A 15838-nucleotide genomic window follows, 5' to 3' on the forward strand; every position below is an offset into this window, starting at 1 on the left:
ATTATAGTGAATACAAGGAAATTTTAATTTAAAATTCTTATTATTTTTAAATTCTTATTATTTTGTACATACCAAATTTAATGTATTTAGTAATCACAAAAGTTGTTTAAGTATTAAGTTTTTGTAAATATAGGGTAAAATGTAAATTATTATGTAAAATTTAAGATATGGCTGATCAAAGATACTTGACTGCACAGTGTTTTAATCCATTTAAAAAGGATAATCACTGCGTTAGAGACAAAAAGAAATTACGTGAAGTTGCAGGCTGGATGACAGAATACTTGAGTGGAGTTCCAGAAAATGCTAAAATTTGCCATACTTGCAGGAAAGAATTGTCTCTTTTAAGGAAAAATGAAGACTCAGGCCAGCATATTGAAGACAGTGGATGTTCTGAAAGTTGTGATCCAAATTTTGCCCCTAAGTCAGAAATTGTTGAAACCTTAAATGTGTCTTTACAAGAATTGGGTGAGTCTCCGATTGATAAAAGGAAATCAGAAAACAAAGGTTATTCAGCAAATAAGATGAAAAAGATTAGTACTGCATTAAAATGCAAACTGTTTACTAATATTGAAACATCTTCTGAGAGTGAGCCTGAAACAGCTGAAGAAACACTTTTAAATAATTTGAAAACTAAATTCACAAATTCTTCTTCTAATGTTAACAAATTGATGATACTTACCTGCCTGCCTGAGTCATGGAGTATACGAAAAATTATGCAGGAATTCAATGCTCCTAATTAAATGGTAAGAAAATAAAAAAAAAACTCTTACAAGATAAAGGTATCCTGGCCAGCCCAAATCAAAAACCAGGGAAAAGTCTTCCTCCTAAAATTGCAGATAATATAAGAGCTTTCTATGAAAGTGATGAAATTAGTAGAATATTACCAGGAATGAAAGATTGTATATCTATTCGCACCGAAAATGGGGATAAAGTAAAAATATCCAAACGGTTGATTCTCTGTAATTTGATGGAGGCATATAGATCTTATGAAGATAAATATCAGAACTTCAAGATAAGTTTCTCCAAATTTGCTGAACTAAGGCCGAAAAATTGTGAACTTGCTGGCCAGAGTGGAACTCATACGGTTTGTGTATGCACCACCCATCAAAACGTAAAGTTGATGATTGAGAATGCAAAACTTGATTTGTTAACTGATGGTAAGCTGAAGACTTATAAACATTGCATAGCTAAAATTATATGTAATCCTGCATCGATAGAATGTTATTTGGGAAAATGCTCTTTTTGTCCAGGAACTAAAGAAATCAAAGACATGCTGGAATATTCGTTTGATGAAAACATGATAGAAAAAATAACTTTTCCTCAATGGATATCAGTTGATCGTTGCAACCTGGAAACTATAGAGAAATCTGTAACAGACTTCACAGATTTATTTTGTGAAAAATTTTTTGCTCTTGCTCGGCATGATTTTATTGCAAAGCAGCAAAGTTCATTTTTGAATGAAATTAAGAGTAAATTAGTAGATGCAGAATTTATAGTAATGTGTGACTTTTCTGAAAACTATAAATTTGTCCTACAAGATGAAGCTCAAAGTTACCACTGGGCAAGTGAACAAACCACAATTCACCCATTCATAATTTATTATATTAGTGCAGGAAAACTTGAACATATGAGTTTAGTTGTTATAACTGAATGTTTAGAACATAATACAGTGGCAGTGTATTGCTTTCAGAAAAAGCTGATTGATTTTCAAAAAGGAAAATTTGATGACAAGATTAGGAAGATTTTTTACTTTTCAGACGGTTCAGCAGCTCAGTACAAAAACAAGAAGAACTTTACCAACCTGTGTTTCCACAAAGAGGATTTTAATATAGAAGCTGAGTGGCACTTTTCAGCTACTGCACATGGTAAGGGACCATGTGATGGTATTGGTGGTACAGTAAAGAGGTTAGCAGCAAAGGCAAGCCTACAGAGACCTTATGATAATCAAATTACAACACCAGTACAATTGTATGAATGGGCTGTACAAAAATGTGTCCATCTGTCAATTTCGTTTATGTCACTCCAAATGAATACATGAACACTGAAAAATTCCTTGCAAATCGTTTCAATAAGTCAATAACCATTAAAGGAACACAGAAGTTACATGGATTTATTCCCGTAGCGTCTAGTACATCAAAAGTCAAAGTCAAAACATTTTCTCATTCAGCAGAATTTGTTATTGAGAAAGTAAGTTCTTCAGAAGATAGGCTCAAACTTTCAGAAATACAAGGTTATGTATGTGTAATATATGAACATAACTGGTGGCTTGCATATGTGCTTGAGAAAAATGAAGATACTGATGAAGTCAAAGTAACTTTCCTTCATCCAGCAGGACCTTCATCTTCTTTTTCTTTTCCAACACAGCCAGATACACTATGGGTATCAGTCACTCAAATATTATGTAAAGTAAACCCAATGACTCCAACAGGTAGAGCATACACACTGCCAGAAATTGAAACTCTACAAGTTATTGAAATATTCAAAACTTTCAAGTAAAGGTATGCTCTGGTAATAATTATATTTAAAATTAATACAAAATAAATTATTTGCTAGAAAAATAATTACAATAGGCTTTATTAATTTTTTCCTTCTATTTCTTAGAGCCTATAGCATGTCATCTAATACCTATTTTGTGCTATCACTGCTTTATTCAATGATTTATTTTAATATGAACCACTTATAAGCCCACTTTCAAATTCATTCAGGCATTTTAGTCAGCACCGAATAAACATTTATAATAATTTATTTATTTTTTATGCATAAATATTTTATTAACACTAAAACCATGTTATATTATATGTTATAATTGTGTTGTAGATCCAACAGTTGTTTATTCAATGATTTTTTTAAACATGAACCCATTATAAGCCCATCTTGAAACTTCTACAGCCATTTGAGTAGTGTATAAGCATTTTTTAAAAAAATTTTGAAAAAAATTAAAGACGCGCATTTTGAGAAATTTAAATTTTAAAATTTAATTCAAATTTAACTAAAATATTTTGTTTTTAGACCTAATCATGTTGCATATCATTGAAAAGGTCATTAAAAATGCTCTCAAATGAAACTTGTTTCAACTCTCTATCTTAATTAGAAAAGATTCTAGGTCATTTTGAAAATTGGTTCTTTCACGTTTTTCGACCCCTTTTTGGTAGTTTTACAGCGCTATATTTTCAAAACCATTTCATATTTTTCAAAATTTTTTTTATATTTTATTATGTCTACATAAAGACAAACTCTACCGAATTTCATAAAAATCTGAGAGGGTGAGGTCTGATCGCTGTGTTGATTTGACACGGAATGACCCTTAAGTGCAACGGAAAAACATATCTTACAAGTCAAAGCATTCAACTCTTAATTTCTTTTTCACTGTGGGGATAAATTTATCTACTGTTAAAGTCCAGAGTATGTCCGAGAAATAAAAAATAATCAAAATTTAAAAATTCATCTATACAATGATGTTACTGAGCAAGAAATGACTGCTTTTTCACACACTAATTACATGCTAGAATTTAAAATTTTCTTGAGGAATTTTTTATAAATCTGCCAAAGAACGGGTGGATACATTGTCAGAGTTACATAGAAAGTAAGTTTTGTTATGTTTTTGCACAAGAAAGCTTGATAAGAAACAAAAATATAATGGCCTAATAGAATACGAATTGTGGCTTTTTTTCCACTCTAATAGAAATCCGTACCAGTGATTTAAGGACATTCTCACCCAGTTTTGTTCCTAAAAATCAATACTTAGCAATTTAATGTTTACGACGTAGCACATGATATAAGCAATTCATAATCAGCATGTTTATTTGCGTTTCACAGGGAAAGTGAGAAGACAAAATTGCTAATAGCTGTTCAGAGGCAAAAAGTTGTGGAAAAAGATGCAGAAACAGATAGAAAAAAAGCTGTTATTGGTAAGGAATCATACTATTTCTTGCAGTTGGCTTTTATATTGTTGCTAATTTTGTGTACGCTCATACATATTGATGTTTTTTAGATGCTCAAAAAAATGCTGAAGTTGCAAAGATCCAATACGAACAAAAAATAATGGAAAAAGAATCTTTGAAAAAGATGTCTCTGCTTGAAGGTATTTATTTAAAATTAAAAAAAAAAAAAACTATAATATATTAAAATGAATGTTGTATGTTTTCCCCCTCTGTTATTGTTATTTTACAACAAAAAAATAAATGAATTTCTCAATGTAATTCTGAAATAAGGGATGGTCTATAAATTAACTTATTTGTTTACTGATAATGTAAGCTAATACTGCCAGTAATTGATCCTGTAGGATCTCATACCTTCTCTTAATTGTAAAGCTGTCATTAAATATATTATCTTTGTAAATTTTAATGAATGCAGAATACTCAACAAAGTATTTCTAGATTAAGTTCTTGATTTGAGTTTCTGTGATTTCTGTGTTTACTACATTGTGGGGGAATGTGGGGCAAAGTGAAATAGTTAAGATGACTGAGCTTTTTCAAAATGAACAAATTGGAAATTCATTTTGAAAATTGTAGTATATGAAGAAGGAACATTGTCTTTTATGATAAAACTTGCATTGAAACATAATTTTTTATTTTTAGTAGTAAATTTGCGCCTTCAAAAAAAGGGGGGGGGGGGGAGGGAGTTTTCTTTTTTTTTTATGGGGTAAAGTGAAAAATTAAATATTTTTCCAACAAAATATTTTATATTTGATTAAAAAACATATTTTTGATCAAATGAAACGAAAATAAAACAATAAACAAATTTCATTAATTAATATATGAAGAAAAATTAGTGAGAAAACGAGTGAATGGATAAGAAAATAAGTGAATGACTGAATAAAAGTAAGTGAATTACTAAATGAAAAAATAAATGAATTACAGAAAAAATGAATGCATACATGATTTAGTAAATGATTGCATGAGTAAATAAATTAATCTATTTCACTTTACCCCTCATGTAATTCATTAATTGTACGAAATATTTAAAATACAAATTAGCTTAATGTTAACTAAATAAATACAGCATCAAATATTAGAAGGTCTCAATGTTCAAAGTGTTAATATAACCAGAACTTGATCATTTTATAATAACAAAAATTATTTTTGATTATGGTGATATTGAACTAGGATGTACAATGTACTGTACTTATTCGAAATTATTTTTAAATTAGAGCACACAAAATAGCAGATTTGCTGTAAAGCTATTCTCACTTTATGGGCAATATATTTATACTGCGTGGGGAAGGTAAACAGAGCATTTTAGTCATTTTATGTTATTTTAGCTTTATTGTATAAACTTGCATTTTCTTTTCTGCTGAAAATAAAGTACAGAAAGAATGGCAAATTCCAACAGTTTATTGTAGTTTGTAGGGAATTCAAAACTCGTTTCTTCAAATATCTCAAAATCTCATTTATATCGACACTGCGGTTTACCTGCCCACAGCAGTAAATTACAACAAAAGTGAATACACTTTTGTTGCACTCACTTTTTACTTTCTTCTATATCTAATATATAGAAGAAAGTATTGGATTCGTGCAAATTTTCGAATTTCGAATTTTGACGGATTCGAACGTTTTGAGGTGTGCTGAGTCCATTTCGACTATTTTTGGAAAATGTCTGTGTGTGTGTGTGTGTGTCACGTCTGTGTGTGACCAGTTTTTTGTGGCCGCTCTACAGCAAAAACTACTGCATGAAATCGAACGAAATTTAGTACACATATGTGCCCCTATGTGAACTTGTGCCCATTGGTTTTTGGCGCGAATTCCTCCAAGGGGGTGGAGCAATGGGACGTTTTTCGAGTTACGCGTGCTTGCTATTCCTCAGGAAGTTACTGGCGGAATCAAACAAAATTTTGTCCATATGTTGGTATTAACAGGAACAGGTGTTGATTCAATTTTGGTGTCAATAACTCAAACGGGGGTTGAGCTATAGAACGTTTTTCGTCGTCAATTGTGACTGCTGTATCTCAAGAAATAATGAACGGAATGAAAGAAAAATTTATTGGCAAGTAGTCCTTAGTAGGTATAAGAGCCGATTTTATTTTGGTGTCAACAGCTAAAAAGGGGGCAGCGCAATCGCCCGTTCTTTTTTTCCATTTTGAGTACCCTATCTCAAGAAGTAATGCTACGTTCTGGTTGAAATTTGGAATATATGTGAATCCATACATAAACAGGCTTTGGTTCAATTTTGACTCCAATCGCTCCAAGAAGTGTTGATTTTTTTTTTTTTTTGCGAATAAAAATAGTTTTATTAATGCAACAATAAGAAAGATAAATCGTAATAGATTGTCGTCTGCGTATTTCTCGTGATTTTAATTGTATGGAAATGATCGGAAATATTATCTCGATTTAAAATTTTTAACTGTTGCCATCTTATGTTTGTTAATAAATAAAATATTTGTAATTAATTCAAGCAAGGCTTTTAAAATAACTTTCAATTTTTGCTCCTTGCTTTGCTTTTACAATAATTCAGACATTGGGATGGTCGTCAAGTTTTTGCATGTGTCATTTCGTTTTTGTTGGGAATATTGCTTCCTCGTCAAGCATGGGGAGGGATCAGGAAAAGGAAAAATATAGAAGAAAGTTTCGTAATGGCCACAACATGCTAGTTTTTTTTTATTAATAAGGATGTTTTAAATTTCAAAATCTTTCACCTCAGATTTCCAAAAAAAAAAAAAAAACTTTCAACTAAAATTTTGATCTTAAGAGTATTTTTGTAGGTTTGGTTCACACTAAAAATTTAGTGAGTGTATTATTTCTTGATTACAATTGTCAAAAATTTCATTTAATTTAAAATTTTGATAGAAGAAACAGGGGGTATACAACTAGACAACTTTATATGAATAGCTTTTACTATACTGCCCATGTTTCATCTGTCAAATTTTTATAGCCACTTTGGAATGAATATAGAGGTATTAAGTTTAAATGTAATTTTTGAGTTGTAAGCATTGAGTTACGCGATCACATACACTATATGACCAAAAGTATTGGGATACTTTTCAAAAATTCACCATTTTTAAGGATTTCTCGAGAAATACAAATACAGAAGTGACGATCAGCAACAGACTCTGGGCCCAGCTAGACTGGTCTTGGTCAATTTACAATCCCCAGCGAAGATCAGTGGCCCTCTTAAAACTGTCTACTCCCTTGCTCATTACCACCTCTTCCGGTAAGCTGTTCTAAGGTTCCACTACCCTGCTAAAATAATAATTTTTCCTAATATCCATGTTAGCCTGAGATTTAAATAGCTTAAAATAATGACCCCTTGTCCTGAAGGGAGGGGGGGGGGGACAGTTGCTTTGTAACTTTTGTAACATAAGATATGTTCAAGCTGTCATTTTCCATTGAAAGTTATATTCCCCATGCAGTTGGGGGATCAGCAACAATTGAGGAAAACAAATGTTTTTTAATCATCGAATTTGATAGTATGTGTATTTTATTTCATACTTTTTAGTGCAAGCTAAAAGAGATAATGTTTTGATTTAAAAAACATTTTTTTCACATTTTATGTTCCTTGAACATTATAATGTACACACAATTACTCTAAATGTTTGTTTTTTTGGTCTTTAGATGACATGGCATTTTCAAGACAGAAGACAAGAGCAGATTCTGAATCTTACACCAAAAAGCAACTTGCTGATGGCAATAAAGTAAGTTTTTTTTTTCGTTTTTTCTTAAATGGATTTCATTCCATAATTCTGGATAAAAAATGGGTATAATTTTATTTTGCTGCATTTCTTAGCTTTGCTTTGGTATTTGTTTAATAACTAGGGTAAATGACTAGTTATGGCGTGGTTCAGGGAGTTCGTATTGTTCCAAGTTGTACTTCTTTTCCATCATTTTAGCTTCTCATCCAACAGTTATCATTATTTCACTGAAGCTGTTACCTAATTGTTTTCTTACTCATTTGATGTTTTTTTTTTTTTTTATTTCAGGTGCTTCTCACCCCAGAGTATTTGGAGCTGAAAAGGTTGGAAGCTATATCCCAAAATAGTAAAATTTATTTTGGTACAGAATTGCCAAAAATGTTTATGGATTCTAGTCATTGTGCATCAGAGCAAAAGAAAATGGTTCATGCTGCAGACATTGTTAGTTATTTTTTCTCTCCTTACTTTTTGAAACTATAAATGAAGTAATTCTAATTTTTTTTTTGTGTTAGTTTTAAAAAGGTTGAAAATTTTCTAGTTTTGACTCTTTAGAGAAAATTTTCATTAAAAAAATATGACTTTAGAATATTTTGACAAACTTGCAAAATAGATAATTATTTAAATTAGCACAGTTTGTTGGTGATTGGGATATATTGCAGCAAATATGAAATTAAATTATTAGATTCTTGGCAAAAATAATCCTGTTTAGTTTTAAAGGGAATCAACCATTGAGAGCTAGCTTCGCTTTAAATTACTAAAAGGTCTTTCCTGCAGAGCATATGACAGAGAGCTGGAGAAGGAGATAATTAATAAGTAATACTTTCATTATGTGAATCATGATTTTTAATTACAATTATCGACTAACAAGTAATGTTTCATAGTAAAAGAAAACTGCTCGTCCGAATGGGTGGGCTATCCTTTCCAGTCTCTTCAAAGTAGTTTCTTTGGAGGAGGAAATACTTTTGTTCTTGGGTTAGAGGGGAGGGAGGGGTGCCCCTTTTGTGGGTTAGAGCCGAACAAATTGTGGGCTCTGTACTACAACTAGGTAACTACAAATTTAGCAAAGTAATTCCAATTTGGTTAAAAATTTCTGTTCAAAAGAAGATGTACATACTTCTAGTTAAATAAAATTTAGAAATAGTTTAATAACTTTTAAATCAAATCTTCTTCACACTATAAAAATCCTGAAAAGACATTCATTTATTGTTTCCCTCAAAGCAGTATTAAAAAAAATGAATTGTAGTTATCTAGTTGTAGTATTCACCCCACGAAATGATCTTGGATTTTTAGTGATTTGTATGAGTTTCTCTTTTCTTAGTACCACCAGTATTTTCTTAGTACCAGTTTCATACTACATAGAATTTTTTTTTTTTTGTAATCCTCATATAAATAATAGCCAATGATCGAGTAACCAGCGTGCTTCAACAATGAAACTCCCGCCACGGCATGATAGTCTGATAATATGTTTTGTTGATGTTTAACCCAAGATTGCTCGCTTGACTAAAACAAACAGGAGTGCTCGCGCAGGGTATCTCATACCCAAGGAGGTCTTTTAGTATTTTCGAGTTCAAATTTGGTTTTTGTCTTTTATATTGGGGCTTTCAGTACAGCTTTTGTACATTGACTTTGCTTTTTTTAGCAGGGGATGCAATGTCTTCACTAGATCCTAGTTTTAATTTCAAGTCTCTTGGAAGCATTGCGTATGCTTTAGTTCAGAACTGTAGCAGAAATACTCGCGCAGGGTATGATACATGATAACTTACGATGTTTAAACGAAAAGCCGAAGGGCTAAATTTCGTAAGTCAGTCAACAATGTTACATGCTTATACAAGCAGAGATAATATCACACAGTGGAAGGTGCAGAATCAAATATTAATGTGAAGAAATGAACATTGGAAACTTGTTAAAATCTTACCAAAAATTTATTGGTCCATAGTAACTAAAATGAATAAACTAACAAAACTAAGTTCTTAAGAAAAAAACCCGGCCATAAGTGGAGGCGGAGTTCGCAACTCCCCAACACCTATCGGACCTAACGCACAAGAGGCTGACGAACACAAAAGAAGAGAGAGAGAACGATTGGAATCGTTCACTATTTATACTTGCCTCATTTGCATATGATTGGGCATCAAGGATGCCAACCTAAAACTGAAACTTTACACGTGCCGAAAGAGTTGAGAAGTTATTCTAATTTGAATAAAGTTAATTTTATATTACATTACATTAGGAATGAGAACGCGGATAAATATCGTTTACCGATGTCTATCAATACACCCGTAGAAGTCAATTCCAAAGAAACTAATTTTAGAATGTCCCCACCGTTTCTACCCCTTCAAGGTTATGACCTATGGGTCAGCTACTCAAGGAATTGTCCACTTCCAAAAAAAAAGGTGGGGAGAAATTTGATTGAAAATGAAGAGGTGGGTATGTCATACCCTCGGGTTAACATGCAGGGAAAGGCTTTATTGTGACAAGGCTGAACTCAATCCAGTGACAACTGCTTTACTGGTAAGACTTTCATTTTAGGAAAAGGAAAAAACCAAAACAATTAACGCTATCTACTGGAGTTAAGGTTTAATCCACTGGTGTTAGGGTTAAAATTTCAACTGTAAAAATATCACCAAACAGGCAATGGGTTCAAATGTAGAAACAATTTTCTCCCGTCATACCTTGACTTTCTAGTCAAGAATTAGAATAAGACGTCTGTTTATCCAATGTATTTTTGTTACGTTTGCCAGTACAATAATGTATAACAGAAAATACCAATATTCCACTATCAACATCATTTTTTCAAGCTAAAAATTGTCAGGTAAAATATTTGCATACCTCACGTGATTTCTATTTTATGAATACGAGTATTTCCACAATTTTAAGATTAAAAATTATCTATTTATTTTTTGCTGCATCTTTCATCTGTATTCTTAGCTATTTATTTATTATTTTTAGTTAACAGTTTTTTTTTTTTTTTTTTTGCTAAATTATACTTTTTTATTACCAAAGTTGGCAATTTCATCCCAGTTATTTCTGAGACTCAGAGTTTGTTTCTTTTTCAAGGACACTGAAGACATGCACGGAAGAATCTCTGGAAATGACCTATGAGAAAAGCTGGTTGTGTTTGAAACATTGTTAATGTTATAATACGTTAATGACATCTGCAAAAAGGATTGTAAAAGGGTGTGAGGTTTTTGTTTTGTAAATTGCTTGGGTTTGTTAATTCCTGTGGTTAATTTTTGAAGTCCTTGTAATGCTCCAAATTTTGTCTGAGATTTTATAATTTTATATAAAAATAAAGTGTAAATTCTTTTCTTTTGTGTTTTTTGAGATGATGTCTGGGGTTTTTAAATACTTTCCTCGACCAACATTTTTCATGGAATCCATTGACAAGAGACTACATAAAGAACAAAAATTTGAAAACTGACGAGAGCACTAATAAAAAGCTCATAATATGAAAAACTACGCATAGTACACCAACTTTTTGTGTGATCGGAGACCTTGGATTCTGTGAAGCAATTTTTATCTGAAAGAAAAAAACTTTGTCTCATTCATTGTGCAATTTAAAATGAATGATAAAGAAAATATATTAACAGGAAAAAAATTGGTCATCAGCTTATTACTCATGATTCATGTTAGATGTTATATATTTAGTCATGTTTAGACGTTTTAGCAATTTTTGCTGACTGGACTGAATTTTTTTTTAATTGATTTTATCATGAAGTTCAATTGTTTAACACCAGAATTAAGGCAGTCTTTGCATACCTAGAAATACGGCGGGGGTCATTTCGACCCCTGAGTAAAAATCTGCATAGTTCCGTACATAGTGTTATTTATTTGTAAAAATTAGTTTAAAATAAACATGTTTGTAATAATTGCAGTTTATTTGAAGAATGCAGAGATTTTAAAGTTATATAACAAATTATTTTAAAAATGTTTAAAATAACCAGCTCTGTTTCAGTTGCATTTCAGAAACTTGCAGTTAATGCTGCCTTTTATGAACAAAAGCATTTTTAATTCTTCATGTTCTTGCATTGATATGTTCTAAGAGTTTTTGCTCTGTTTCAGCATCAGTAAATGCATTCGCATCTCTCTTTTTTTTTCTCCAAAGAGTCAAAATGACACCTACCCACGCTTCTAGGTATGAACCTTTAGTTAGAGGTGTAAAAAAATTACAATTTTCTTGAAAATTCTTTATTGTTACACAGCATGATCATTTAGGAAAAGTCAAGGAAAGACAAAGCATTTTATGAAGATACGCGCTGAACAATCTAGTAGAGGATTATTTTAAGTTAAGACACTATTTGATGCCTTTTTTTTTTTGGCAAAACATTTTAAATTTCAGAAAAAAACCGCTTCCCTCGCTAAAGGGTAGGGTTACAGTAGCGTAGTCATAAACTGTACAGTTGGTACTCATGGCCTATTTTGAGTTTTAAAGCAACTGTAAATCTTATGTTTTGGCGAATTGTTTTGAATTCCAAAGAAACTTTAATAGGTTTTTGAAAAGGTGTGTACACATTTTAGCTATAAAAAAATTATTTCACAGCAGAGGGGGAGGGGGGGGGGAGGCGAGGATTTTTTTTTTAAATCAACGGATTTTCTTTCAATTCTTAGCTCGAGCATCGAAGTGCGGGTATTGCTAGTACATTATAAGATGTGATTTTTTTCAAAGTTTGTGGGACCGAATTTAGACTTGAGGACCCTAAGCTACTTCCGGTATACGTCCCCCCCCCCCTTTGTAGTCCGGACAACTTTGTTGGAGGCAAAACAGGCCATTTTTCACTATATGTATCTTTTTCACTGATACAGAGACCATAGCTGGAAATCTCAGAGGATCTTTTATTACACAGGAGGAAAAAAATTTCTTTTTTCTTTGGTGCCCAGAGTTTGAGAACGGATTTTAGATATGTTCGGGGCTCTGAATCGAAATATGAAATTAGTTTTTCTCTAGCAGCTCTACTTCTTCAGATAATTGCTGCTGTGTTACCCAAAATATGCAGTTTTAACTTCATTTTGCGCACTTCTAAAGCTAGTATAGGCTTCTGAAACAAGGATTGCTTTCAGCATACACTCATGTGTGTGAAAATTGCAACAACATGAAGGACTCATTGGAAAGGAATGAAATTTATTGCACATATTACTCATAGTGCTACAAATAAACGATAAAAATTACAGATCAATGACATTAAAATAACAAGCGTTAATTGATATTGAATGTACCGACCCCGCGCAGCTATAAGAGTCTGTACACGTTTTGGCATCGAATCACAGACGTGCAGGATGTCACGATTGGGAACAGCATCCCATATGACTTCAATCTGAAGCCGAAGTTCATCCGTACCCACTGTCGGACGATACACATGGGCGAGTCTCCGACCAACGCAATCCGAGACATGCTTGACGGGCATCATATCCAGAGAACGTGCAGACCAAGGAAGTAGCGTAACCTGTATGTTATGTGTGGATGTGCATTGTCCTGCTGAAATACTGCACCAGGAATGCTCTGAAGAAATGGTAGTACCTCTAGCGTCACACCGTCCCTGAAGTAGCGCTCGCTATTGAGGTTAACCGTAATTGGGACTAGATGGGACTGCTCTTGATATTCAATAGCGCTGCAGACCATGACACCTGGCGTTATGCCGGTATGACGTCGGATTACACACTCTGGAAAATGACTTTCCCATGTGAAACGTTTGACGCGTACACGTCCATCGTTATAGTGCAGATTAAATCAGGACTCATCCGAGACGACCTCTTGCTAGTTCGCACGCCATTGGGTGTGTTGATAGGCCCATTGAAGCCGGAAGTGACAATGGTTAAGGGATTAGAATATTTTCACCGCGATTTCGTGATACATTATATGAAACTACGGATATGAATAACTGATAATCTTAAGAGGAAAATGAAACTTCAGTATTTATTGGTTTGGAAATATTTATCTAACAAATATAAAACACGTTGTGTACTTCAAAAATGATTGAAATATTAGTACAGAAATCCGTCTTTTGCGGATATTTTACGTTAGGCGTAAACAACTTAGTATTATACATTTTATTTAGGTTGAGAGTTCGGCTTTGTATTAGAAGTGATGCTGCAATTCTAGTACGCTCTTCTGAGGTTAAAAATTTGGTCCTGAAAAGGGGCAGAAAAATCAGACCGAATCCATTAAAATTAAGACACAAGTCATACTTTACCGAGGCCTAAAAACTAAATCAGAGACAACTTTGTGATTTCCAATTTTTATCTGTATCCATCTCATATTTATTACCAAATTCAAAATGTTTGTAATTAATTTTAGCAAGATTTTTGAACTCGGCTAAGTCCGCGCGCAAGCGCAGTTGAAATGGTAAATTTGTGATAACCGGGATTTAACGTCGAGTCTCATTTTCTCTCTTTGCAGAATAATTTTTTAAATAAATGATGATATGCTGTTTAACAGATATAAAGTGAAATATTTTAATTTTGCTTTTCAAATCTTATTAAGTGTTGTCTATAAATGCGCAACTTTTGACAGCGGGATTCACAGCTATGGTGAAGGTATGTTTTTTTTTTTTTAATTCCATTTTTAATCTTCGGGATATTTCGATAATTGGGAATCTGGCGATCTTTCTTCATTGGCGTCAATTTTTGGCTCCAGCGCCAGCGCGAGAGGTATTTTTCTTCGCAAATCAAAACAAAGACATCGGAAACATCTATTCACATAGGGTTACTATAAATTAGCAGGGTTACCAAAATAGAATTATTTACGCCAAAAATGAGACGATCGCACTAGGTTCCCGATTATCGAAATATCCCCACCTTTTCAGAAATGTTTCAAGTGTCGATTGATTTTTATTACTGAATACTTCTGGTCATGTTCATCATTGAGCCAGCGCATCATGTTGATTACAAAAGTTTCGGTTTCCAATTCCGAAACATTTCCAGGGTTGAGAACGCCCCCCTTCCCCTAGTACTAAAATCAAAGGTCGTCTAAAATTGCGTTTTTTTAAATCTTAAATGTCGAAAAATTGTAGAGGAACCTCGAACCCCTACCCTCCTAAAATCATCGAAAATCGTCTAAAATTTCGAAAGAGTATTTCCCAACACAATTTCTTTCCTCAACGCAGCCCCGTCATTTCAATTGTTTTCAGGGGGTGTCAAGCAGCGGCGTCACTACGGGAGGGGCGGTCCGCCCTGGGTGACACCCAAAGTGGAATTGCAAGTTTTTGAAACATATAAATACTAAATTCAGAAAACTTACAAATATTTTAAATTATATTTGCTCTATCAAACGCAGTTGCATCACCACGATGAACTTTTCCTCCCCCAAACATTATCGAAGCTCAACTAGAATGCTTTTTTAAGACAACAAATTCGAACATTTTCGGAGGGAGACACCCCCAAACTCAACTTATTCGCCCCCCCCCTCCCCCATCATCGAAAGATTATAATACTCAACACTAGAATCATATTGTTAATACTTGGACCTAGTGGTGACTTCCTCTTAAACCAAACAAGAAGTTCCGTCTAGAACTAGACGAGCCTACTTTCCCGTATACCCATACTACTTTCTAGTACCTGATCAATATTCTCAAAAATAGCTAAAATCGCAAATTTTTTCAAACATATTTTTTTTAAATATTTTAAGCTGATTTCTAGGAATAAAATATTCCTTACTTTTCTTCAAAAAAACGAACAAATAAAATAGCAGCACCTTTTAAACAAAGCAGCTAATACACTTCTTTCCATTAAAAATTTTTTTTAACAGCTTTCAAAACGAAAAAATAATAATAAGTTCATTAAAATAAATACATCATATAAAAAAAAAATCGTTTCTTTTTCCCCTGTTGCCGAAAATAATTTTTTAAACGAATTAATGCACTTACCAAAATAAAAAAAAACAATAAAATGTCAACTTAAAGAAATAATTTTCATTGTCAAAAAAAAAAAAAAAAATCGTCTGCGCATATTTTTCGAGTTTATTCACCGAAAACCATAGACTAATAATAATAAGAGTAGACCGAGCTATGGCAACCCTTTTGCTGCTCATAAACCAAACCATGTGACTGGTGGATATCCTAGCAACAGCGGGCGTTGAGCGTAGCAGACGATCAACGCTCGCGAGAAATAAAATAAATAGAATTGATGGAACACGGAAGAATGATCTTTTATGGAGTCCGATTTGTAAATTTGTTATTCTAAGATGTAAATATTTTGTTAATATAGTGAGTTTTTCGTTTAGAT

At 32.8% G+C, this 15838-nt stretch overlaps 1 protein-coding gene across 2 annotated transcripts in view; it reads left to right on the top strand.

Moving 5' to 3' along the window:
• Window positions 1–10930, top strand: part of LOC129221414 (erlin-2-B-like) — a 36845-nt gene extending 25915 nt beyond the window's left edge. For both annotated transcript variants that reach the window (XM_054855897.1, XM_054855898.1), the window contains 5 exons: window positions 3817–3908; window positions 3992–4081; window positions 7548–7627; window positions 7913–8065; window positions 10679–10930. In XM_054855897.1, coding sequence (XP_054711872.1) covers window positions 3817–3908; window positions 3992–4081; window positions 7548–7627; window positions 7913–8065; window positions 10679–10723 — 460 coding nt within the window. In that variant the 3' untranslated portion in view covers window positions 10724–10930. The remainder of the gene's footprint in view (window positions 1–3816; window positions 3909–3991; window positions 4082–7547; window positions 7628–7912; window positions 8066–10678) is intronic.
• The last annotated feature ends 4908 nt before the right edge of the window (window positions 10931–15838 follow it).

This window comes from Uloborus diversus, chromosome 4, assembly GCF_026930045.1.
Source record: "Uloborus diversus isolate 005 chromosome 4, Udiv.v.3.1, whole genome shotgun sequence".
Classification (NCBI taxonomy): Eukaryota; Metazoa; Arthropoda; class Arachnida; order Araneae; family Uloboridae; genus Uloborus; species Uloborus diversus.